The 27,865-nt window shown below is 40.7% G+C and overlaps 1 protein-coding gene across 3 annotated transcripts in view; it reads right to left on the minus strand.

Annotated features, from left to right (window-relative positions):
- arhgef4 (Rho guanine nucleotide exchange factor (GEF) 4) overlaps positions 1-27,865 on the minus strand; it is a 180,073-nt gene that overhangs the window by 27,718 nt on the left and 124,490 nt on the right. For 2 of the 3 annotated variants that reach the window (XM_030078832.1, XM_030078833.1), the window contains one exon: positions 5,424-5,575. In XM_030078832.1, the coding sequence (XP_029934692.1) occupies positions 5,424-5,575 (152 nt within the window). Of the gene's footprint in view, positions 1-76; positions 426-5,423; positions 5,576-27,865 lie in introns of those variants that run through there. The other variant, XM_030078835.1, reaches the window with a different exon arrangement.

Consider the following 27,865-nt stretch of genomic DNA (forward strand, 5'->3'; position numbering starts at 1 on the left):
ACACACACACATACACACTCACAGGTCATATCCACTCTCGTCCACTCGTGCTACTTCTGCTCCTGCTGGGCTGTACCTGTGTCCTGCTGCTGTTAGCCTGGACTCCCATCAGCAGCCTGGAGCTTCAGTCCTTCTCTGTTTCTGCCTTTCTCTTCTTCTCCTCTCCTCTGTTATGTGTGTTTGTGTGTGCGTGTGGTGTGTGTGTGGTGGTTTGTCTGTTTGTTAGAGTGTGTGTAGGTGCTCTACTGGAAGGCCAGCAGGAACATGAGCACCACGTTGATGATGACCAGCAGCATCATGATGAGGAACACCACCACTTTCTGGGTCTCTGGGTGGAGGTTGCAGCGCAGCAGGGTGTTGAAGAAGCCCATCCTCTGCCTGCTCCACCTCCCCGAGCCGCTGCCACGAGCCATCAGGCCTGCTGCTGCCGCCTCCTCCTCTTCCTCCTCCTCCTCCTCACCGCCGCCGCCCCTCCCCCGTCGCCGTTCCCTCAGCGCCGAGCCTCCACACCACACCACGTCGCCTCGTCCTCCTCCTCGACTGTCGCCGTTCTCTAGCGCTCCTCTCCTCCTCCGCTCGGCTCTGGCGGCCGACTCCTCTTCCTCTCCTGCCACTTTGCCGATGCCCAGCTTCGCCCCGGCCTGCCGTGGAGGCTGGGTGCGTTCTATGGCAGGGTGCGTGAATCTGCTTGCCTGAATAGCTGTTTTGGCTGTTATGCGCCACCCCCCTCCTCCTTTACTCTGTCGCTCCTCTTTCCAGCACCGACCTCCCCTCCTCCTCTTTATCTTCCCCCACGTTTGCCCGCACTCGTCTTTGTTTCTCCCTTTTGTTGGCCTCTCTCTCAGTCAGGATGTCAGGATGAGAGGCAGAGGACAGGATGCTGCATCTCTCCCGTTTTATCCTTCATACTCATCCCTCCCCCACTTCTTCTTCTTCTCCTTTTTTATCCCGGGTTCTCTTCTCTTGCTCTCTTGGCCTGTCGTTGCCTCTCGTTCTCGTCGCTTTAGCCTGCATACGCACAGCCGTCTCTACTGCTCAAACATACTGGTCAATTATTCTCCGGTTTGCCTGCTTTTTCTCTCCCTTTTCTCTTCTCCCCGCCGTCTGGCCCCCCCTTCTCTCTCTCTCTCTCCGTGATGTGAGCACGCTCCAGATAAAATGGTGCTTGGTGCTCTGCCTGGAGCTGCGCTGCCTCAGCCATCCATCTAACTATCAGGATCGCCCTCTTTTTTTAATTTTCTTCCTTCCCTTCCTTTTTTTGTGCACCCACCCTCACACAGACAGCAGCCAATCAGGATGCAGTGTGTGTCAGCGTATCCTGGATACCAGAACAGTTGAGGCAGGGCCCTAGCAACCCAGGGAGAGGGGGTGGGGGTGAGAGCGACAGAGGCAGGGAAGCAATGGAGGCCATGCAGAATAATGGACAACTCCCAAAGGAAACTGCGTTTGTGGTGTGTGTGGTGTGTGTGTGTGTGTGTATTTGTGTGTGTGTCTACGCCATGACTGCCTGCAGCCATTGATTGCAGAGAGGCGTGTACATGTTTTCAGCCTGTGTGTGTTTCCCTGTGCCTGTTTTTTCTCTATTTTGTATGTTTTCTTCTCACTGAAGTATCCCATCATCACTACACTCACAGAATGAAGCCATTGTGAGGAGCAAGTGCTAGTATTTCTGCTGATTGTTGTGTGTCTGTTTGAGCTAGTTAGCCTATGCTGACTGACCTGAGCAAATCTCCATGGGACTGACCTCAATATGCAAGTGAAGCCAACACAACACACTTGTGCCATGCTCACTAATATTCATTTTACATAGGCATGAGTGCATGCTAAAGACCAGTAAGATAATGACAAATGAAGAGTACAGGAGCATGAAATGAAATTAGGGCCTTTAATTTAAATACTTTAAATTACTTAAAAAAATGCTGATACTTTACAACCTGAGCAATTGCAAGAAAATTACCAAAAATTTGCAAGAACTTACCACAAAATTTGCCCCGAAATAGAAAAGTAGCTATAGAAAATTAGAAGAACATTACCATACAACTCCTCCAAAAATGAAAATTAAAAAGAAAGTGATTTTTTAAGGGGGTGAAAAAAAGGCTGCTCACAGGTTCCTGGCTTTCAAAGGGTTATCAGGTTAATGAGCACTTTGAAAACTGTGAAGGTTCAGGTACAGACCAGCAGCCTTGCACAGCACAGGAAGACCCTGAATAAAAAAACCTTTTGCTAAACAGAAAACTAAAAATCTGCATATTACACATTGGTTCTTTTTTGTTTTTTCTTTTTTTTTTTTGGGGGGGGGGGAGGGTGTGGGGGGCACTCACAACAGAGTGCAGAGCTCTAAATCAGAAGTAAATACATAGTCATTATTTGCGAGAGTTGGCTGGTGAGACTTTCCATGAGGAAATGCTTCTCTGAAGTGCTGGAAGGGGTGCTCTGGAAAGTACATTTCCCTGGGCCTGTGCATTAGCAGGGTCTCCAGTTGGTCTCCATGACAACCAAATAAGCCAGCATCCTCACTGCTTGTGTTTACCACTGCTCTCAGCCAAGAGACAGCCGCAGCCATTTCTAGCTGTCAGCTGCAGTTGCAATAACATGTGTGAGTGCACTGGCATTAACCCACTGACTCCCTGGATGTTTTGGTCAGGATTGTTTTGAAAAGTTTTATTTAATCCTCTTTACCAAAGTCTCTTTATTTCTTTTTATTATTTATTTTAAAAATAATTTAAAATTTTTAAATTAACTTCCCCTAATTTTGACAATTTTCTGTTTTGTTGTTTTGTAATTTTCACTTCTTTCTGCTCCTAATTTTCTGGAAATGTCCTTGTACTTTTTTTTTTTTTTTTTTTAAACTTATTTCTAGCTAATTTTCCAGAAATTTATTGCTAATTTGATCATCATCTTTTTCCCCATCATGTTTTTGAACTGAATTTGTCAGGTTTCAAAGGGTTCAATGCTTGTGAAAGGCAAGAAAATCTAAGTTTTGATGTCAATCCAGCTTCACTGATCTGATGGTTAAATATAACATTTTAATCATTATAACTTCATAACTTATAATTCTATTATAAATTATAAGTTTTCTGGCACTTCTTATATAAAACAAATTCAGGCAATGTTTGCCAATTCTCATGCAATTTTTGCTAATTTTCTGATTTTCTATTAATTTAGTTTAGCTTTTTTCATTTTGGGTAATGTGTTAATTGTCTTTTTTCCCAGGTTTTCAGAAGAAATCAAGTCAGTTTGCAGTTCGCTTACGTAAGATAAGAGCACCAGTCATTTTAGCGGTCATTTTTTAAAACACACTTAACACTCTATCGTGCTATCAGAGAAACACAATCAGGAATGTTTTCTAATTAATGATTTGGATTTTGGAATACCTTGATTGAAAGATTGTAACATCAACCCAAACCCTACTGTACCTGACGAGGTTTACATGAGATAAAGTGTTATCTGGGTAACTTCACACGAGGGCATTTGCAAACCAGCAACAGCAAATGCACAACAGCAAGACAGTTGGAGACAGTGACAACATTGTTGAACTGCAGTGTCTCTTGCCTCCTTTCCTGCTGCACTCTTGTAGTCAGGGAGAGGCGTGGAGGAATTCACAGCATTTAGCCACAACAATGAGCCAATTTAGTTTGTTCCCTGGAGGGAGCGACTCCAGCCCTGCAGACTGTTTTCTAAGCTGCAGTAATTGTTTTGGGGGCAGGTGGCTTGCCATTATCTTCTGTGGCAATGTGACAACCAGGAAGTAGGAGAAGTTTAGACAAAATTCCAGTCAGGCTGCTGATATCAACCTCATTAAGCAATTACATTGATCCACAATGCAGTTAAAGGAGACATACCTGGAGACATGCTTAGTGTAATATTTGCAAAATGTATATACTTTGCTGTTTCTGTTTCTGTTCTATGAAAATTAACTTTCAGAGCCTTCAAACTTTCTTCACACCAGTATTCCACCACAGTAATAAACTTGCCCACGTTAGTTTTCCCAGTGGCGGCACTACTATTGTGTTTGACTTGAAATTGGGCGGAGTGAAATGGTCCCTCCTCAATGCTCAGGTTTCAAACGCATTGACTGCTTTCAGAAATCTGACATCAAACAGCATCACTGATCTAAACTTTAAATATATAATTTTAATAATAATCATTATTTAAAAATAATTGAGCAATTTATTTGACTGATGATTTTTTAAGAGTTATCATTACCGGTACTTTGAACTGCAAAGTGGTGAGAGCACAACAATTTTCGGCTCATGTTACATGTTGTGAATTTGTTTAGGCTAGTTGTTACTGTAATTGCACCACTGGGAAGAGAGCGTGCAATTACCAAGCCTCATGAAGACATCCAGCACAAATGGCTTTACAGTGCATTCCAAAGCATTCAGACCCCCTTCACTTTTTCCACTTTTGTTATGCTGCAGCCTGTTGCTATCATCGTTTAAATCATTTTTTCTCTCATTAATCTTCACTCAGTACCCTATAATGACAAAGTGAAAACAGAATTGCACATTTATTAAAAGAAAAAACTGAAATATCACTTGCACTGTATATTTTTATGCTCATTTGTTCTATTTTATGAAGCTCATCTTTTTGTTTGTGCATTTATGGTAGCAGGCTAACATGTTTGTCATTGAGGGAAGAGTCAAGCATTTTTTCAGTAAAGCCTCGAAAAACATGCAACCTGTATTTTCTGTGTTAAACTCTGTATTTAGCTGTTTTGTGAGTGATTGTTCAGTAACATTAATGAATCTGATCAGGGAATTCCTTTAAGCCCCTCAGGCCTGCATTTTTTCTGCTGGGCAAAAAAAATTTTTTTAACTGATTCTGACTCCTCTCCAACATAAGAAACAAAATAGAAAAACACATTTTTGCTAACTCATGTTTTAATAGTCTGCCCTGCGATGGACTGGCGACCTGACAAGGTGTGTGCTTGCCTTCGCCCTATGAGCGCTGGGATTGGCTCCAGATTGATTGAAATTGGGCACTGGCTCCTCCCTCTCTGCAGTCGCTCAGCCATGCTTGTCTTGTCCGATGTCTGTCACTCTCTCAGAGCGTGCTCAAACTCATAACATGATTATGTTTGGATAATCAGGATCCAACCAGTAACCAGCATTACTGACATCATTCAATTACCCAGTATTTATTGGTTTAGAGACAGAAATATGTCATGTCCATTCCAATGGACGCAGGGTCTGAAGGGGTTAAGAAGCATCCAGGTGATTCTGTAGGTTTAGCCAAATATCTACAAAATGTATATACTTCATGTTTCTGCTCATCTTTTCCCATAGCAGGCAGTTATATTGTAGATATACAGTACATGTATGTGAAAGGTAAAATAGCTGTATGTGCAAGCCAAAGATTAGATCTTATACCAAACAGCTTCTCCTGGAGAAGGCTACAGAACATATTTCCACGCTGCCTACCTCATTGATGGCGAGCTGCTCCCCTCCTCCTCCTCCAGGGTGTCCAAAACGATGTCCTGAGCTGCGAAATTCTTCATACAGCAAATCCTCTTCACTGCCGAGCTCATCTCCAAGCCCGGCCTTATCTGCCGCCCCATCAGGAACCACCACCGCTGGCAGGAAGAAAAGGGAGAGCAACACCAGACAAAATCTGATTCATTGCCACGTTCAAGATGTGTTTACTAGAACAGAGGTTCGGTCAACCCTGACATTGCAGTATAGCCTCATCACTAGATTTCTCGCTGGAATTGTTTTCCAGAGCATCTCACTGAAATGAGAGAGCAGGCTAGAGTTTAGTGTCTTACTGAAGGACACATGCCTGTTGATGAACACTGGGAATTTTGGGCATTGAACCTGTTTTCTTTCAGGTCCAGAGACAAGACATCCAATGGGCCCACCCTGCCACCCAGCTAGCTTTATGAAAAGCTCAGAACCATACTATGGGTAATCCCTCAACACTGAATATTTGAAATTACAGTATTTGAGAAACTCAAGTTATAATGCATGTCACAACAACTCAGTCAGCAGTGTGTTGATTTATGATGCATCATGCCTTACACATGTCAGATAAGAACTTGCCATGTAAAACAACAGGGGGTTGTCCTTTTGTTATTTTTTTGAATTCTGTATTTGGAGGGGACAACATACAATTCTGAAAGATTTGCGTCTTGAGTTAATAAGAAGGTAATTTTCATCTGCAGTCCTCATTAAAAACATTAACACAAATACATACACAAAACACAACATGATGGAACAACAACAAGAAATAAGACAGCTCAAGAAAATAACAGCTAAGTCCTTGTATATGTAAGTCCTTATTATAAACTCTAGACAAGGATTTGGCTGATACAGGTTTGTAGGGGTGAATCTTGGGCTGAACGATGATTTGATTCACTAGTGGGCGATTCCATTCAAAACAGAATAGAAGACTCCCACACAAAGTCCACTTCAGCCGAACAATGATTCAGTACTGAGACCTTCATCACGTTTAGAAGCTGATGATGTTTTCAGTAAATATCTCCAACTGCAAGTGGACAGTGTGCAGGAGTCTGTCTTTGTCGACCTGTGGTCTCCTACACACCTGTCAAACCATAACTGCCTTTTTGACGATTCAATTGGATTTTATAAAGCACAATTCAACTGATTCAACAATTCAAATAGGCGTTCTTATAAACGCCTGGGGTCTGCACCCATTTTGCGTATTAAACGCCCACCCGAATAACCGCCGGGGCGATTATTTGCATTATATTGAGGTAAACCCAAATAAGGCTATTGACCTTATTTTGCAGAAGTAAACAGTTAGCCGCACAATAACAGTGCGGCACTTCCGTTTTCTGTCAAAATAAGAGAGCTAGCTAACGTGAGAAAAAAGGGTGTACCGTAATCTTAAATGGACCGACTGTAAATATGTTGGACAGTAACTGTCATCACAATAATGGCTGGTGCAGGTCTGTGCAAAAATAATAAAGGCCTGCAGCGAATAGCCACCTGGTTCTTTTAAACACCTGGGGTCCAAGTTGATTTTGCGTATTAAACGCCCGGGCTATTAATTGGGGAAATACGGTAGTTTCTTTTTTCCATATTGTATGACAAAGTCACAAACATATTCTGTATCTGCTCTGTGCAACGTTTCATTGGAACTACATCACACTTACATTTTGGCTTTGGATTCAAGCCAAGAGATGCAATTGTTCATGGCTGCAGTATTACATCAAATAAAAAAATATCTATATGTCTTTTGCATCATTTTATACACATTTCCCTGAAGTTCAGCACAACAGGTTTGGTATAGGGTGTAGCACCACAGCACTGACCAACGCCATCCATGGCAGTGGCAGAGCTGAAGAGCTTAAAACATTTACAATGATTTAAAAAAATAATAAATTAAAAAATCTGAGACAGCATTCTTTTAACATTACTGACTTCTTTGTGTTTTTGCCCTCTACAGCCACAGTCTTCCACTTTATATAACTGTTGATGGTTAATTTTGTTTCAACATCTTTTCACAAAGACCAATGTGGAATCATCTTGGTAAGTTATGGTTACATGACCCAGTTGTTTTTGCTGGGAATGACTAGGTATTTCATCATTTGAATTTGCATTTTTTTTAAGTGGGTTACAGGGCAGTCAGTTCATCCACCTCTAATATGATGGATATCAATCAGACTGATTTAATATTAAAACTGTGTAACTAATCACAGTTACACAGTTTCTGGAAAAGTCCTTGAACCTGCAAACTAATTTAATCTAATCTAATTTGACATTTAGATTAGATTTCACGCAAGTATGCATAATTTTGATTTACAGTGCATTCAGAAAATATTCAGACCCCCTTCACTTCACTTTCACTTTTGTTATGTTGCAGTTTGATACTACAACCTTTTAAATTCATTTTTTCTCTCATTAATCTACACTCAGTACCCCATAATGACAAAGTAAAAACAGAATTTTAGAAATTTTTGCAAATTTATTAAAAAGGAAAAACTGAGATATCATATTGACATAAGTATACAGACCCTTTACAACAACACTTGAAATTTAGCTCAGGTGCCTTCTATTTCTCTTGATGGTTACTGCGATGTTTCTAGACCTTGATTGGAGTCCATCTGTGGTAAATTAAATTGATTGGACATGATTTGGAAAGGCACACTCCTCTCTATAGAAGGCCTCACAGCTGACAATGTATATCAGAGCAAAAACCAAGCCATGAGGTCAAAGGAACTGCCTGCAGAGCTCAGAGACAGGATCGCTCATCACCTGCCCAACAGTGCAGCATGGTGGTGGCAGCATCAGGCTGTGGGGCTGTTTTTCAGCAGCAAGGACTGGGAGACTGGTCAGGGTTGAGGGAAAGCTGAATGGAGCAAAGTACAGAGATATCCTCAATGAAAACCTGTTCCACAGCACTCAGGACCTCAGACTGGGCAAAGGTTCACCTTCCAACATGATAAGTGACCCTAAGCACACAGCCAAGACAACACAGGAGTGGCTGTGGGACAACTCTGTGAATGTCCTAGAGTGGTCTAGCCAGAGCCCTGACCTGAAACCCAATCCAACATCTCTGGAGAGACCTGAAAATGGCTGTCCACCGACAGTCCCCATCCAACCTGACCGAGCTCCAGAGGATTTGCAAAGAAGAATGGCAGAAAATCCTCCAATCCAGGTGTTGCAAAGCTTGTGTCATAGCCAAAAAGACTCGAGGCTGTAATTGCTGCTAAGGTGCTTCAACTAAGTACTGAGTAAAGGGTGTGAATGCTTATGACAATGTGATATTTCAGTTGTATCTTTTTAATAAATTTACAAAAATTTCTACAATTCTGTTTTCACTTTATCATAATGGGGTACTGAATGTAGATCAATGAGAGAAAAAAGGAATTTAAAAGATTGTAGCATCAGGCTGCAACATAACAAAAGTGAAGAAAGTGAAGGTGGTCTGAATACTTTCTGAATGTACTGCATACTACTAATACTAAAAGTAATAATATCTGTTATTATTGTTTATCATCATGGGTTTTAGAGCCGCATTATGATCTGCTGCCTCAGAAGCTTTTCTGATTAGAATGTAATTGTGGTGGAAACACTTGATACTTTCGGGCATGAAAATGGTCAGATTTTAAGATACTGAATATCCCTGCAAAATTACCCATAGCTTCAATCCCAAACAATATCCATGTGACCCTCTAAAAGGCATTTCTGATTAGTACAATTTCTCTTTCTCCCGTCTCAGTTCTCTCACAGAAAGACACGTTTGATGCATCTGTCTGAACTGCAGTTTGTGGCTACCTGGCTGATGAGCTAAAAATACTCTTTTTGCTGTCACACCTCATCATCGACATCACCCTCAGCTCCCCCGCCAACAGCTGTTGCCACAGAGGGTGTATCAGTGGTGACAAATCACCGTGGAGACAAAGAGAGGCAGGTATAATGAGAGAGCAGGCAGAGTCCCTTGGGAGATGGAAGAAAGATGGATCTGGAAACAAGACTCAGCTATTAGGAGTGTGGTGTTTGTGTATTAAAAGCTGGTACGATGCTTCCCTCTACTTCAGTAAGCTAGGAGGAATGAGCAGTCCCTCGTATTTAACTCAACATCTGGAACAACATATGTATTTTCTATCCTTTGAATTCAAATACAGACAGCCCTCTTGTCTCTGACCCCCAGGGAAAATACATAGCATATGAAATTTACACATAAAAGCATCATATCATACTATCGAGCAGAAGTTTGCAGACTGTGTGCCATGAGCACCAACCAGATGTGCCATGGAATTACCTCATGAGTATTACTCTAAATAAAACTTTTCAGTGTAACAAAAAAAGAATAATAAAAAAAAGATAAATAAAAAAGGGGGAAATGATTCAGTGAGAATAGTAAATACCAACAGCTGATCCCACGGCAACACCACATTGTTTACTGTTCTTTTGCAAAACTGACTGCAAATCAACAGCTTTTTGCCTAATGTATTTTTGCCAGCAGACCACGAATCTGGCAGCGTTGATGTTAACTTATATACTGTATTTCCCCAATTAATCGCCCGGGCGTTTAATACGCAAAATCAACTTGGACCCCAGGCGTTTAAAGAACCAGGCGGCTATTTGCTGCAGGCCTTTATTTATTTTTACACAGACCTGCACCAGGACATTATTGTGATGACAGTTACTGTCCAACATATTTTTAGTACAAAAGTACTGTAAGGCATAAGGTAAACATATCTGTACATACAAACATAGTGCAAACCGCTCGCGCTGCGAGTCGTTCCCTCTGACACTTCCGTTTTCTGTCAAAATAAGAGTTAGTCGGTCATTTAAGATTACAGTACACCCTTTTTTCTAAGGTTAGCTAGTGCTCTTATTTTGACAGAAACAGAAGTGCCGCACTGTATTGTGTGGCTAAATGTTTACTTCTGCAAAAATAAGGTGAATAGCCTTATTTTGGGTTAGCTCAATATAATGCAAATAATCACCCCGGTGGTTATTCGGGTGGGCGTTTAATACACAAAATGGGTGCAGACCCCAGGCGTGTAAAGGAACCAGGCGGCTATTTGCAGCCGGGCGATTAATTGGTGAAATACGGTAGTTCTAATTACATAGTTTCATTAAAAAAAAGATATACAGAAAAAACTTGAGTTGTTAACTGGACTGTAAAACTAGAACATATAACCATGTTTATTCCATAATTCTATTAAGATCTCATTTAAGGAACACTACGGACATGTCGTGTCTTTGGTTAAATATACTGTAATTGTTATATGAAATAATTATACATTGACTGATGAGTTTATAGTTTTAAGCTGTAAAGTGTTTTTTTTTTTTTTTTTTTTTTTGGCATTTGCTGAATAATATGGTTTTAATGAAAAGCATGGAATTCATTCAGTTATCTGTTTCTTGTAAGCAGTATGTAATTAATAGGCCTGGTAAGCATTTATACATACTGAATACACCTGTATAACAATACAACTGTATTCTTTATGAGCATGTACATGCCATGGAAATAGTGTACCTTGGAAAATACATCTTAAAAGGAAGGTGTGTTTGAGAGCCACTGATCTAGAATGTGACATCACCAGCACTGCCATCATTATGACCATGCAAGTTGCAACAACTGCCCTCATGGGGGCAGTGTAGGACACACTGACTGGTGCTGTGTCACGCTGTGGAGAAATGGCAAGGCTCCAGGTACGAGGGTCCAGAGAGCTCGTCCAGCATCACTGAGAGCAGCATACACACACGCACACACACACACTTTGCTCCCTGCTGCCATCTGGGCAAACAACACCGTTACAAGTGCTATTGGTAGTCATTTGAACATGTAAATGAATGTGTATTTGAACATGAAAATACCCATGTATTTACAAGTAATTCCTGATCCCTGAGGGAAATTGGTATTTCTGATCCTGAACTGAGTAAAATTGAGTATTCAGTATTTAATCCTTTGAAACCCAGGAGCTAGTGGTGAAGTGAATTGAATGCACTCAGGTTTCAAAAGGTTAAATACTTACAAAACTCCAAATGCATGTATAAGATGCCTTTCACAAGAATTTAAAAGCAAGAAATCACAAGCATCACTCATTTAACATTTTAATATGTGATTCTAGTAATTATAAATCTATTTTTCTTGTAATTTCTATTTTTTTTTACTCATGTTCCAGTAATGTTTTGCTCAGTGAATTTATCAAAGGGTATGCCAGTACAAGTAACATGAGCTATGCTGTGTTATCATCAAGACGATTCAGTTAAGTGACCCCACCTTGGTGCTTTGTCACTGTATATATTGAAGGCCTGCATCTGTGTGTTACATTATATATAGGTTGTTTAGGAATATCAGCACAACCACACAAAAACTGAAACTAAATTCACATAAAAAAGACAAAAATGCTGAGAGATTTTAACCAATTTTGAATGCTGGCTCACAAACCTGAAACAACAGACAATAAAAAAGCAAATGCAATTCGTCTTCCTAATGTTTGTTGCGATGTAAAATGTGGGTAAATTGTAGCAAATGGGCTTAACGTTCAAAATCACTGGTATGGTCCTTTAAGGTTTTTTTTTGTTTGTTTTTGTTTTTGTACTACCCATACTTGTATTATGCTATGTTATGCTATCTTGCCCAGAGATAAGAACAACAGCAATTAGTATCTACTGAATTATGCCAGCAGTTTCAGATAGGTGTTTTCATGTGTTTCTCACAGCAGGAAATCAGAACTGAAATCAGCGTTCAGAGTGTTTGCCTGTCGCTAGGCTGACAAGCCTGTCTTTGAGCTCCATGTGAGTGTGTGTGTGTGTGTGTGTGTGTGTGTGTGTGTGTGTGTGTGAGAGAGAGAGAGAGAGAGAGAGAGTTATTACTGAGATGGCTGAAAAGATGACAGATCCACTGATGCTGATGAGATCACAATTGTAAGCCAGTGGGGATATGTGCTAGTATAATAGAGGTTTTAAATGGGCTGTGTGTGCGAATGTGTGTGTGCATGGCTGAGGGAATGCGTGTTAGTGTGTGAGCGAGTTCACTCTGTAACATTTAATCATCCTGAGCCTCTGGATGTGGGTTAGCCATATTACCAGATCAGATTTGTCTGCACAGAGAACATTCAATACTTGCTGACACGAGTGTGTGCACGCGTGTGTATGTGTGTGTATGTGGTGAGCTGAGGAATTCAAGCGTAATGACTGCATTATCATTAAATGTGTGTGCAGTAGTTGTGGCACGTGCCTCACACAACTGGCTGCCCTGCTAACCACAACGAGTGAGAGAAAATGTGGCAGCCGGCTGGACTCACAGGTCACGAGGCTCCACCTCAAAGTCCAGCACTTTCCTCAGCATCTCTGCTGATTTGATGTGAGTCAGGCTCAGACGCTGCCCTCATGTATTCTACCCCTCCTTGATCAAACTAACTACAAAAGCACTGCTTTCATGTTTAAAGAGGTAGCTGACATTATTTCACTTCATTTTTCAACTATCACTTCAATTTTAATAGGACTAACACAACGTGAGCAAGGCCTCTGAGAACAAAAAAACAAAAAGAGACAGGGACAGAGAGCTAGAGATCAATACAGCATGCGTGCACTGTGGACAATCAGAAGAGACTAAGCCACTTTGATGTGCTACAGTGAAGAATACCCCTGTACCTTCAGAGCATGGTGGAAATAAGGAGTGCAGTCCAGTCAGATGAGGAACACACACAGCTCCTGTGTGTTCACTATCACACCTTTTAACGACTGTGGCAGAAAACAGTGATCTCAACAGCCTTCTTGTGCCCCACCAGGAAATAAATAAATAAATAAGTAACTAAATAAAACTGTAGCTTTTAAACCCTGTGTGTGTGTTGGGAGAACTGAGTAGAGGACATACTGTATATATGTGACTTTTCTGGCAGCCATATTGGAGACTCTCAGCTCTGTAGCAGCAGTGGCTGGGATTAAAGGTGATTACAGTTCTAAATGTACGACTCGAAAATTAAATTCTGTGGGTTTGGCCTGACTACTGACCTGTTTGGCATTGATACAGAGAATAAGGTAAGTATGGTAGCTAACAGTGAAACATCACTTTCTGGTTATTGGGGGTAATGATTTTCTCCCACATTTGATTTCCGAATCTGTCCATCCATTTCATTTGTTAGAAATAGTATCATAATATTTTAACTGTCAACAGACGACATTAGAAACTACAGTCTGCATGGTTTTCATATTGGTAGGTCTCTCCTCTATCAACACTGAAAACACATGGTTTTCATCAGGGGCAAAAAAATGACTAGATCTGCAAGAACTGAAATCATACTCGCCCTGCGTCGACACTGAATGGACACGTTGCGGCGCGTCCAGTCTGAACATGCTGTCAGTCGCTGTCTCCCTACCTGCAGGGAGCCTGAGGTGGAACCTTTTGTTGGCTCTCCCTCCCCTCCAGCTTCATCTCTCTCCTCATTTTGTTTTGTGTCATTTTTAGAACAAGGTAACAGCTAAATAGACTGTTTCATAAAGTTTTATGTCGTGGACTTAGAACACAAGTCCCATGCAGTCTAAGTACAGTAACTCAGTTTAACTCACACTCTCAAAAAATGGTTGTAGGCTGGAGCCCTGTAAGTACAAAAAAAAGAATGTTTCAGCAATATGAAATGCAAAATGACAAAGTGCCTGGTTTACTTTAAGACTGTGTCAGGCGGTGGTTTGTTTGTTGTTGTTATTAATGAAGGAATGCTGTTTGTTTATTGCTTAGTGCTGAACACATTAAAGCATAGAGCAGTAAATAACTTAAGGCTGTATAGGTGACTGTATGACAAACGAGAAGGATTAAACTTCATGTCTCAATCATCAAACCATGGTTTGGCTCCAGGTTGATTTGTTGCCATGGTAACTGCTGATGGCTTACCACCTGTGATTAAATCACATTAGTCTTCCTCCAGCTGCTGCACACTAGCTAACTGATAGTTAAAACATATATGAGCTATAAGCTTTTAAGATTTAGGTGATGACTTTTAAAAGTCGTGTATGTCTGGTCCCTGATCACGACGCGGGTCTTTCAACCCTTCTTTCTTTTAAATTCCTCTATTCTCTTGTTTTGCTTTGCTGTAATCCAGTTTATTAAGTTGTCTTATGCTATTTTTGTTGTTTTAAAGTGTGTTACAAAGTCCTATACCTACCATAAATATTATTATCACTGCCGGCCATGCAGACTGAAATTTGAATTCACTCACTTGCCTGCAGGTCTCTGCTTTGAGTTCTCATGCAATTTCTGTGCCTTTCTATTTGTCACTCTTTAGTGCAAAACACTGTCCATTCTTTTTTCTGTCACTGGTGATTTTCCTTGTTGCTCCACACTGCACTTCCCACTTTGTCTTTTCTACGCATTTTGCCTTTCATTCAAAACAGGCATGAAAAACAGCCTGGATGGCTGTCAGAACACTCGCCTAGTGCACTCTGCATGAAATGAATATGAACCAGTGAGTGAATGTGAATCATGTGTGAATCATGCAGCATGCCTCCCTATGTCCATAATGTTGGGCTTCTACCCATGGTCAGCAAAGCAGCAATGGAAATGTTGCTCAGCATCACAGATCAGACTTTTAACTGTCTTACTTTTAGCTTTGGGACATATTTCACCATGTGCATGAACTAACATGCACATGTGAACTCTGCTGGTTGACTCTCTGTAATGAACACAGCTGTGGGATAACATATCCTCAGCATCAAAAGATTCTTACGCCTGACATAATTCAGCATCACTTTTAAAAAAGACTGACCACTTACGCAACAAAAAAGCCTCTGACAGCATATACCATATTGATCTGAATATAAGACGACCCTGATTTTAAGACGACCCCTCTTTTTCAAGACCCTTTTTTGGAAATATACTTTTTATATGGACATTCTGCAACACCAGCCCATGCTAGCTTTAAACTCAGTGCGGGGTATGTTGAGCTCTGTGGCAACTTCAAGCGCTTTTTGCTGCATCACAGCCCTCGTAACGGGCAGTCCTTCACTATGTTTCTCATTGACAAAACTGGCCGGCCCACCTGATGCCAGCTGGTGCCTCGGTCAGGTCTGCTGGATCTGACAGGTGCGCAGCGCACACAGACTGCCATATATACCTTTCATCATAAATCAGCTTTTGTTTATACGCGGTTGCAGCAGCACCATGGACAGCGACACAGACACCATGGTTGATTACTGATTGCGCAACGCGGCCATTCGCCAGTAATCGCACTGCGCATTAATCGATTTTGCGGAGGCAGGAGGAAAGTTGCATGATTTACGTTTTATCCATGTTCACGTGCTGCGTGCGTGACCGTTCATGTGCTCGTGCATGAGCGCCCGTACCGTGCTGGAGCACACCCCTTCCAACCGTGACAGAGCGGGGGAAGTGTACTGTATTCAAGCACGGAACATATGCAAGTACAATACGTGTGTATTTGCTTAGACCCCCAATATTAGACGAGGGCGTTTTTTCAGGGCATTTTCAATGGAAAAAATACCAGAAATACCAGTCTACCAGAAAGCACTTGCTCTTTACAGAACAAGAACTACCTCCACAAGACTTTCTGCCATGCTGCATGCATCTGGATTTTCAGCAAGGGACCCAAATTTGTTTTATGGCAGTATCACCCTACAACTTCATTTAATATTAAACAGACTGGTACTTCAGCCTTGTTTACGTCTTTTGGACTGAAACAGTTCTGAATATTGAACCAGTTCCGTTGAGGATTCTTGGAAACAAAGTGCTAATTAGTGGACGAGCTTGTGTTTGAATCAGTGTGGAGTGGAACCATTGCCTAAGGGTCACTAACCACTGACTCCAGCATTATTGTGGCTGAATTCAGGTCCAGTCTGTGTTTGCTGGTCCATAACAATGCACACAAGGATTTCATAAGACTGATAGTATGCAAAATACTCATATTAGCACAACTGTTCACAAAGTCTCTTCTAGAATCTCTGTACCCCTTTGGGTTTTTAAACTTGTTCATAATTTGGTCCTGGGTTTGGGTTTTGTTTTTTTTTTAAGATTATTTTTTTGGCATTTCTGCTTTATTTGACAGTCACAGTAGAGACAAACAGGAAAGGCAGGGGAGAGAGGGGATGACGGTCGGATTCGAACCCTGGTCGCTGCGATTGGGACTAAGCCCTGGCACATGGTACACGCTCTTTACTGGTGAACAACTGGGGCGCCCCTTGTTCATAATTTGGTCCTGGGTTTTAAGAAGCTCAGCCTTTGGACACAATTTACTTTTTCTAGTACTCCCTCCCATCTTTTCCTGAAATTCAGGAGATATCCAAACTGAAAGCAAAAATCTTTTTCCTTCTTTGGCAGACCACTGCACATTCTGACTTCTCCATCATTTTCATCTTTCCCTGAAGAATAATACATGCCCACATTTGTTGTCGTGACGGTTCCCACCTCAGGTCCTCCTTATTTTTCCTTTCCAGCTGGAAACGAACATTTCAGGTTCTGAACGAATTTATTTCAGTTCAAAATCGGCTTTGTAAAGTGGAACTTGACCATTCCTTTTTGGTTGGGGTCCACTAGAAACAAGCCTGCAACCTTTAGCTGCTGCCCTTGTAAACTGTTTTCCAGCATGCAGTGGCAAAATATCTGAGTTGCTGAAATCTTTTAGCACCACTGACACCATGACAAGCTATAGTGCTTTTATTGTGAATAAAATGATTGTGATTTGGTTTGTTATTTAAGAAACTGTGCATGGGAGACTGAGAGAAGAGCTTTATGTGTCCACCTCTGGGCACATAGCATGGGACTGGCCTTGCTCTCTCTGTTATAGGAGCTGACGGATTGGAGTTGGGTACCTTGCCAAATGCTCCTTCAAGGTGACAGAGTCCCCGCTGGCCACTGCCTCATCTGTCACTTCCCTACAGCTCAGCAAGCACACACACACATACATGCATGCAAACATGCACACATGCATACACACACACACATTCCAAATGAACTTTTCCCCTCTCCCCAAAGAATAAATCCATCTAGCTAGAGAAAAGGGAAGAGGCTTGTTTGATACCTGAGGATTTTAATCTAGGGCTAATGGATGAGGATGTGGACTTTTTGAGCACAGGTCAGACGGTCAGAAGTTCAGTTATGTACTGGGACGATGCGCTACTCTCAAACCAACCTGGAGCCATGTGGAAAAAAATTCAATTATAGAAATGGCTTTCCTGCCTTCAGAGGAGTAACAAAACTGTACACAAAAAACTGTCCAAAACTGTACATCAAGCTGGAACTAGAAAGAGGGAATACAAGACAGCTCAACTGCAATAAAATGTTATTATGTTCAAAAATGTCACAAAGCAATGTTGTTGCAAGTTTCACCAACTTGAACAACTGTGGATAGACGGAGAGGAAAGAATACAACGTAATGCTGCAGCAGAAACACAGACAAGCACACATGCCTCTATATTATGCTTCAGGGTGACCTCGCATAGCTTCAACACTGCAGACAACTTTGCTGTAATGTCTGCCCACCTCCATTTACCAAACACCAGGTAGTGAATAAACTGAGCCCAGCTGTGGGTGGAGACACAGCACAAAAACCACCAAACCAAAACCCTGCTCACCCACAGCTGATTGCTTAGAAGGACAATTCTCTTGACAAAGTCAGACTGGCTAATAAGAAATTATGGTGAGGCTGCAGAGTTGAAAGGGTCACACATTCAATCCACCTACAAACAAGCAACCAGACAGTCTAACAGTCGCGGCATCAAATATTTCTTTACACTTTTATAAAGAGAAACCAAAGAGAAACTTAAATTGAATATCCCTAAAATTGTAGCATGTTTCCAGGCAAGTGAACAGCATGTTTACTTTAAAAAAGCAATTCATACCGGTCTGGTGTTGCCCAATTCAATTAGAATTTCTCAGCTGAAAAACTAACAAGGCAAATCAGTGCTGTTGTAGGGCAGGACAAACATTGCTGAGAAAATAACAAACTGACTTGTGGGTGTCGCCTAGTCGATGGAGGGGGGTGGAGGTCAGGGGTCGGGGGACAGAGGCAGCTAGCGACACAATCACATCTGTCCTACGGAGTCATGTGGGTGTGCAGGCAACCGCCACTAATCACTACAGTGAGGTGAGGGGGGATTCAAACAGACACTTTCCATTTCTAAATTTCTCTCCTTCCAACTCAATTTCTCTCCTCTTCTCCATTTTCTGTCATCCCCTCTGCAATCAGCCAGCCTGTCGACCCAGTTGTGTTTTGGTCCGTGACTGGCAACTACAAGGACTGTGAAGGGGGGCGTTATGCAAGGGGTGGCAGAACATCTTAGACTTTTGCACAAAAACTAATCATGCATTTCACGTCCCTCAAGCCTGCAATTACACAAAGTTTAGTGGGAAAATGTGGAGTCCCGTCCAGACAACAAGTTGTGATCAGGCTCTCTGAGGAGGATCACCAACACTCATTTGTTTCATCCTGCAACCTTTCTGAATGACACACACAGTGCTACATCTTTCATTCAGACATTTCCTATTGATGAGCTGAGAGATTCTCCAGACAGGATGGGATAGGAGCTGCAGATGCAGCCCAACAAGTGATTTTTCACCCCGCACCAAATGGCACTATACAGCATCAGTGAAGCATCAGATATGCATATATTCTAGAAGCTATCAATGTTCTGTTCCAGTTAGAGATATACTGTTTGTATTAGAGCCTAGTGTACTGTCTCTTTAAGAGACCTGAGTTTGTTGATCATGTGGTCTCGCGAAATCTCTTGAGAACCAGGAACTCAGTTCATGGAAGAAAGCAAAGACATGGCGGATGGTGGATCATGGCTGCATGTCGCTAGCATCTGGTTCCATCCGCTACATCCAAGTGTGTTTTGGAGTATTGTCGGTATGTACATTGATGAGTTTTTTTTCCACTAAACAGCAAGTCCAAAGTCACTATGACAAGTAAGTATGAAGTGAGTTGGGTCATTTGCCAGCAGGTAAGTGCAGCTGGTCGGTATAAAGGCAGGACTAGCCTCAGTAGCCTGACGGCTTTGTAACAGCAGAAGTGTTGATCTGATGCTTGACACATTTTGACACAAATAAGGTGGAATTTAAGACATTTTAGACTTCAAGGACCTGCAGACACCCTGGTCAATTGTACCAGATTGGAGGATGGTTAACAGAAGAAAAAAAGGGGTGTCGGAGAATTGGGTTTTAGAAAATTGTCATGGCATGGTTTATTTTATTGTTGGGGGTAGATAGAAGCTGGTCTGATTTCTCTGAAACCCTCTGGAACCCATTTTGAAATGTTCTATTTAATACTCTGAACAAAATTCCCTTTATTTGTTTTGCAATAAAGAGAAAAAGGAAAACGAAAATCTACATCCGCCTTTGAATATGCAATTTCTGATTGTGGCTGCAACATCAAGTACAGTGCATCAACTACTGATGCACTGTGCACACATGCAAACATGCACTGAACATGCAACCCAAAACTGGCTGGGGTCACACACCATAGTTACACCAATATATCATTAGGGCCCGAGCACTGTCCCAGCGCGAAGCCCTATTGTTTTTGCTTCGTTTCTTTCTCCTTCTTCTTTTTCCTATTATTACGTCTCTTTGAGGCTTAATTTGACCCCCTAAACATGCTCAAAACTCACCAAATTCGGCACGCACACCAGGTCTGGTGAAAAATTCGATAAAATCAAAAATCGGAACCCCCCGGTGCAAAAATGGGCTCGGTAGCACCACCTAGGGATGCAACGGCAGCCACTGCAGCCCACAGGACTGTGATAGAAAGACCAAACCAGCGCCGAAACGTAGATCTCATCAAGCCCGACATTTTTCGTGCTCGTGCCCCCCACCTAAAACCAACAGGAAGTCCACAATTTGCATTTGAAAGTCACGTTTTCGCCCAAATTTTCGCTTTGCAGAAAATCTATAAACTCCCAGGGCATTAATCGAATTGGCTTGAAAACTGAATACATGACAGAGGACACAGTGCTTAACAAAAGTTCTTCAAGGTTCAGTATAATTTCGAACCGTTTGGATTTCAGAAGCCCTCAAAGTCAGAGTGTCCACAACCAGCACCTCCACTTTTTCCCATGGACCCTAGTGAGAATAATGCAGAATCCTAGGGGCTAATTAGGCCCCTGGTGACTACAGTAAAAGTCTGACAGCTTCCAAACCTATGCTGATGGACAGAGGACGAAAATGCCTACAAAACTATATATCATGGTGTGGACTGGAAAAAGTGTGTGGCCACTGTGAAGAGTTGTTTAACAGGTGGGACTCCGGTTTCGCTGCTCTGCACTGTTCTCCCTCCCCTCCTCCACTCCTCTGACTCACAGTAGCTGCCTGCAGCCTTCTCCCAATGCACACTCATTGGGAAGGAGCAGTAACAACTCTGTGTGTGTGTGTGTGTGTGTGTGTGTGTGTGTGTGTGTGTGTGTGTGTGTGTGTGTGCTTAATGCCACAGCCACCGGGCACAAGTGGGCACGAGGCGGCACGGGTGCGAGGGCCCGTCCAACGCTGCTTGCAGCTTTAATTTTGTATGTTGAGCATAGCCCAAGCCTGGCCACTGTGTTCCTGCTGCATAATTACAACAAACAGAAAACATCTTTGTGTCTTTTTGGGCATGAACAAATCTAAGCTGCACAGCATTAACAAGCCCACCTGTGGGAGTGGCAGAGCTGAAGAGGTTAATGTCTCATGATGCGGTCTTAAATCAGAACAAAATAGTCCATGAAGATTCATAGTGTGTACACTTTATATAGATCATAAAGTTTCATCTGTATCAGACACGAAACAGGTTTCTTCTTACCTTACATGTAAGGTAAGCAGGGCACCTGATAAAAGTTTTTTTTTTTTTTTTCATAATGCTAAAAAATATTAACTTTAGCTATTTCTTGAATTGCAACCTTATTTATTTTTGTGAATGATGTGTGGAAGGAGATATTTTTCTGTTGTGTCTTTGGTAGTATTGTAACTGATTTGACTTTTTGCTGCAAGCCAATAAACGTTTATTGGTCAAGTTATCGATAGATATAGAGTTATAGATGGAGTATTATTATGGTAGCTGGCTAGATAGACAGATATTTTGCGATCGGCCTTCAAAAACCAGAATTGGTTTACACACACACACACACACACTCAATTTTCTTCCCTTTGTAGGGATAACGTGAATTGTGTGGCTACATTTCTAAGGCTGCAGCTCTGTAAACATATGGTGCATTGTAAAAGCCTGGCTGAATGCATCCCAGTTGTGCTCATTGAAATTCCACTCAGATGCTGAACAAATGGTGTTTTAAAAGCTAGCCAGCAAGGCCTGAGGAGAAAAAACACTGTGGCTACAGTTTGGAGATGTGGACAGGCTACTAGAGCCAAATCTACATCATGTGGCTCCCAATGCGAAATGCTGATTGGTGCCCCATTGTGAAATTCACCCATAAACCAGCAGGAAGAAAATACTACATTAACAATCATCTAAATACAATGTAACCTCAGAGTTAAAGGACCATACCAGTGATTTTGAATATTTGGCCTGTTTACTACGATTTAGCCACACTTTACATTGACATTTTCAATTGCAAACCATTTTGCAAATCATGCTGGTGCACTGACAATTCCACAACGTAATTCTAATAAAAATCCCACAATTTTCAAATTTGAATTTTTAGTTGAAACTCCCACCTTATCACGTTTCTGTGGCTACCAAAGTCGTCAACATTCACAAACCTCACAACCGATTTGGTGTGTAAAACAAACATTTCCCTGAGGGCTATTTTCTAGTGGAGAGACGGTTTCACTCCACCCAATTTGAAGCCATTAGAACACAACAGTGCTGCTGCTTTTAGGAAAACTAATGTGAACAAATTTATTACAGTGATGGAATACTGGTGTGAAGAAAGTTTGAAGTCTCTGAAAGTTCATTTTTATATTGTAGTGGAATGAATGAAAACCAATAGCTGGATTAAAGGTAGAAAAAATGTACAGAAGTACTAAAAACATTAAGTTTATACACTTTGTAGATATTATCCTAGACATGCAAAATCACTGGGATGGTCCTTAAATAGGAAAATAAATTTTGTAGCAGCACTGGAAAAGCAAAATGCCCCCTTAGCAGGTAAAGGACATGTAGAAGAGCAAGTGGATATTATAAGTTAAGTGTCCTTTCTTCTCTGCCAATGGCAATATGAACACATAAAAAGAAACACACATTCAAGGGAAGGGGGTGAATTCTTCTGTGCTGCTTATGCTTTTAAAACCCTGCATAAGTCTCTATGCTAACACGCACAGCCTGCAGTGCTGGCATGCAACTGAAAATGCAGGCCAGGGAATTTAAGTTTCATGACAATTATGAAACAAAAATAACAATACACTTCATCTAACTTTTGGTTTTAAAAAAGGAAAATCTAAATAAAAAGGATAAATAATAACAATAGTACTACTACTACTACTACTAATAATAATAATAATTATTATTATTATTATTATATAAATTTATCTAGAGAGCCCTGGGATGAGATGCAATAAAAAAAGCTTCAGGCAATAATGGCTTTAAATTTGCTGAGTCTCTTAAAACTCAGCAGATTAATAAAACACAGATTTGGGTCTCCGAGCACATCTACCAGCCAGAGGTCCTGAAGTTAGCTTGACAAGGGCTAGCTACAAACCTCTGGTAAACATGTTGTAAATTAGGGTTATTATACATCTGTTTGTTTACATGTTGGTTCAATATGGGCCTTTTTTATGTTTGACATAAGATACTGGTCAATCAATTATCATCCACTTCCAATAACCCATCCTGACCACAGCTGCATGAAACAATCTGTAATCTGCAATGTTTTCTTTTCTTTGTGCAAGTGACTAATTCTTTAAGCAACTGTTTATTAATTTGTACTTTTCCGCCATAAAGTGCTGCTAACCCTAAAAATACAGAAACACTAGTCAGGATTTCAGTGGTGCATTTTAGCGAGAGCCATGGAGAGAAACAGCTGTGAGACAGAAGAAAAGAGTGTGGTATAGCCTTTTGGCCATGGGGGCAGTGTTGAGCACTGGGGAACTAGACAGGAATACTTTTGTCTGGTTAGTTTTGGTTTCACACCGCAATTATGCAAGCGCACTGGTCTGAAAGTCCCAACCATCCAAAAAAGTTTTCACACTAGCAACAAAGTGAACCATGGTTCAGTTTAATACGGACTAAGACCAAGACCGGACCAAACTGGTTAGGTGTGAAGGCCCCCTTTGTGCTCTACGTCCGCCACACTAGGTGGCCGCACATATTTTTGTGGGTGGAATATCTCCCTGTATTGACTGTTCCTGTGTTTTTTTTTGTTTTTTTTTTACCAAATGATGGTCTAAATTCTGTTTCAGAGGCTTTTCCAGCTTGACGAGAGTAGAGTTATAAAACAAATGCTGAGTAATTGCAACTTTATGGGAAGGACAAAGGTCAAATTTAAAGATGCTGAATACTGACCAACCTGATCTCACAGAAATCCGTGAAATGAGCACAACCTCTTAACAACGCATTGCGTGCTCCTGGCACGTAACCTGTTATAATTACGTGTGGCCACCACGCAAACAGTGTCCACTGAAAGTCAATTTCATGTGGGTGGTGGTTCATAGATCCCGGAAGTGCAAATTTAATTGAGATTCTGGAAAAAAAAAAAAAAAAAGATCGGATTATTAGCCATAACGTTGTAACCATCCAAATGTATATATATATATATATATATATATATATATAGTTTATAATGCCAGAGCCTATGTTATATTGAGCTTATAATATTTTCTTAATAACTAAAAGGTCTTAACAGCTTTTTTGTTTTCAACATTGAATAAAACGGTGCTATATTGTTAAAATTCATCAATAAGGTGCATTAAAGTTTTCTTGAATTTTGACCATTTTTCATCATTTTCATATTTTTCTAGTCCACAAAAATCACATTTTAAGCAATTTTGAAATCAAAGAATGAAATTTTATTTTAATCCGAAAAACACCAATTAATCTGAAAAACACCAAACTTTAAGCACGTTACCAAGGCAACGTGCTTAAAGTTTTTGCAATTTTCCGGACTGACTGACCTTCATTTCTTAAAGTAATGATGGCCACTCGTTTTTCTTTAGTTAGCTGATTGGTTCTTGCCATAATATGAATTTTAACAGCTGTCCAATAGGGCTGTCGGCTGTGTAGTAGCCTGACTTCTGCACAACACAACTGATGGTCCCAACCCCATTGATAAAGCAAGAAATTCCACTAATTAACCCTGATAAGGCACACCTGTGAAGTGAAAACCATTTCAGGTGACTACCTCTTGAAGCTCATCAGAGAATGCCAAGAGTGTGCAAAGCAGTAATCAGAGCAAAGGGTGGCTATTTTGAAGAAACTAGAATATAAAACATGTTTTCAGTTATTTCACCTTTTTTTGTTAAGTACATAACTCCACATGTGTTCATTCATAGTTTTGATGCCTTCAGTGAGAATCTACAATGTAAATAGTCATGAAAATAAAGAAAACGCATTGAATGAGAAGGTGTGTCCAAACTTTTGGCCTGTACTGTATATAGATATATATATAGATGTATTTGGATGGTTACAACGTTATGGCTAATAATCCTATCTTTTTTTTTTTTTTTTTTTTCCAGAATCTCGATTAAATTTGCACTTCTGGGATCTATGAACCACCACCCACATGAAATTGACTTTCAGTGGACACTGTTTGCGTGGTGGCCACACGTAATTATAACAGGTTACGTGCCAGGAGCACGCAATGCGTTGTTAAGAGGTCGTGCTCATTTCACGGATTTCTATGAGGTCAGGTTCATACTGACACAGAGTATCATTTAACAGTCTCAACCCAAAAATACTTTTGCCAGCCTTCAAAAACCATAAGAGTCAAAGCCTACTGGAAATTAAGTTGTACTCTGTGTTTAACTTCTCATTCTTGCTTCGGCATTTTTTTTTTTTCTGTGGAACAGAGGTCAAGTCAAACTCTTTATTCCCCATGGCTACATCCTCATTCTCAAGATGCACTGCAGAGCAAAACACAGCTGCAAGGTCACACTGTGATTGAGGAGACAAAAAACATGATATTTACTCAATACTTCCAGAAAGGAAAGGACAGGACAACAGAATGGGCCCAGAAGCAGTAAGTATGGCATGGAAATGCTGACAATAGAAAAACAAACAAAAACAAAACAAAACAAAACAAACAAAACAAAAAACCAAAAACAGGGTGATATGTAGATGAAAAGATGGCCTCATTTTCTGCCAGTGACAAACAGAATGACAAATGCAACCAGCAGGGAAACATTTGTGTCAGCATTTTCTCCCTCATTAGTGTTGTGCTAACCTCCTTCTGACTTCTCACTGATTTGAAGCCGCAAACTTACAAAAAGCATCAAATAAACAATCAAAATAAATATTCAAAAAGCAGATACCAGATTTGAGCGTTATATTATATATTAAAGGTTGTTGATTTGCATGGTGGAATCATTTGAAATATGGGGAAAAAAAAAAAACAAACTACTGTGCTACAGATGATATTTCTGATTAAATGCACAAAGGATGAGAAGATAGAGAGCACAATATGTTATATTCTTAACTGTTATAAGATCCTGAAAATCATGCCATAATTCAATATTTCATAGGAAGCTAGCTTGTGAACAAGCTTCACAACTGTACGTGTTTCATCCAGAGCTAGGAAAATCTATACTGAATAATGTGTTCCATTTCAAATGTACAAAGTACAATACTCAAGTGCTGAGTGAAAGGTAAATCACTGACTTGAAAAAACACAAGTATGTATTAAAGCTACTCAATCATAGTAACAGTATTTGGAATTTGTTGCTGCAGCCCTTATCAGTTTGTCTTAATTTGTCTTAACCCTCTGGAAATATTATAATTTATTTATTGTTACATTGAAGATGAACACCAACATAACAAAATGAATACCAAAAAAGATTGACAGAAAATCTCAGTTTTGCTGAAATACTGCTCGTGTTTTCAGCCCATACTGTTGGCTCAGTCTGAATGTGGAGTAACGTTGTGTGTGTAATGGACTAAAATGTTGGTGACATGATATAAGCTACACTGTATAACCATACAGTGTATTATATTACAAGCTAGCTGAGGTAGGATTACAAGGTTGTGGTTGTTCAGGCCGTACTTGGCATGAAATTGACAAAGACTGACAAAACTTTTTTCCCCTGAGATGAATTTATCTATTTGCATGCTAGACTGAGATGGAAGTGAGGTTAGATGACTCTTAGGCCCTGAAACACACACACACACACACACACACACAAAACTCTGTGAGAAAGGTGATGCTGATAAGGTGACAGCCTATGTCGCAATCTTTGATAATTAAAAGGACAGGGATGTCCACCGAGCAGTTTTCCTGTCAGCCGTGAGACACCACAGGAACGTCAGGACAGTGGAGACAGTTTGCAACCCTGCATTAGTTTCCTCAATCAGAAAGCATCATTCATGCATTGCTGACAGTGTATAAGGTTTGGATTTTCATAACAATAGTTCATTCTATGGTTTTATTGCAGGATCTGACTACAACTTCAACCTCCTCTGAAGTAGGAGAGAGACAGACTGGAGGCCTGATATTTGACCTGCAGACGTTACTGGAGGTTCCCAGGGTCCTGACATCCCAGCTGGAGCGCCTGTACATGGACACTGAGAGGCTCTGCTGTCTGATAGTATATCCTATTACTGTTTCTTTTTATGTGCACATGGTTCTTTGTTTATTTATTTACTAATAAAACCAAATATTTTTACAGCTCTTGAATTATTCACTGTATTCAAAAATCACAACCAATTTGAGGGGACAACAAGGTCTTTATTTAAAGCTTTTTGACCCAAAGTGGTCATTCTTAATCAAAATATGTCTTGTATAAAAATGATTCATACACAGTATGAACTTTACATGAGACATTCCTCCCCCAAAACATCTATCTATGTATAAAACAAATCAAGGATATGTGGAACTACATTGAGTGGGAAATGACATGAAGAGTCCACTGTTTCATTCCTTTTTTCTTGCATATTTTATCTACAAACCTTCCTTGGACTCTCTCAAATGACAAACAGTTTCATCACTTGTGAAAACATAATATATAACTGTAACGGTCAACACTGCATTAGCATGCCTTTCCACTCATGCACTCACCTACACTACTGATCGTACTGATTACACACCCCATACTTAGTTTAGGTTGTTCATAAGTTTATTGATTTACTTTAATAAATTCTTTTGTTAGCCATCTTCTGTGTGCGTCTCCCTTTTTGGTCATGGCTGTACGGCCCGGCTGTGACACAGGGTGTCCATAAAGTCTCTTTACAATTTAACAAATTTATTACAAAAGCAAATGAATAGACAAATCTGTGGAAATTATACAAAATGAGGAGTAGATATTGAAGGTTTTCTGCCTCATTTAATCCACCTCTGTATGGGCACCATTAGTTGCATGAAGC

This window comes from Myripristis murdjan, chromosome 20 (assembly GCF_902150065.1).
Source record: "Myripristis murdjan chromosome 20, fMyrMur1.1, whole genome shotgun sequence".
In the NCBI taxonomy this organism is placed as follows: domain Eukaryota; kingdom Metazoa; phylum Chordata; class Actinopteri; order Holocentriformes; family Holocentridae; genus Myripristis; species Myripristis murdjan.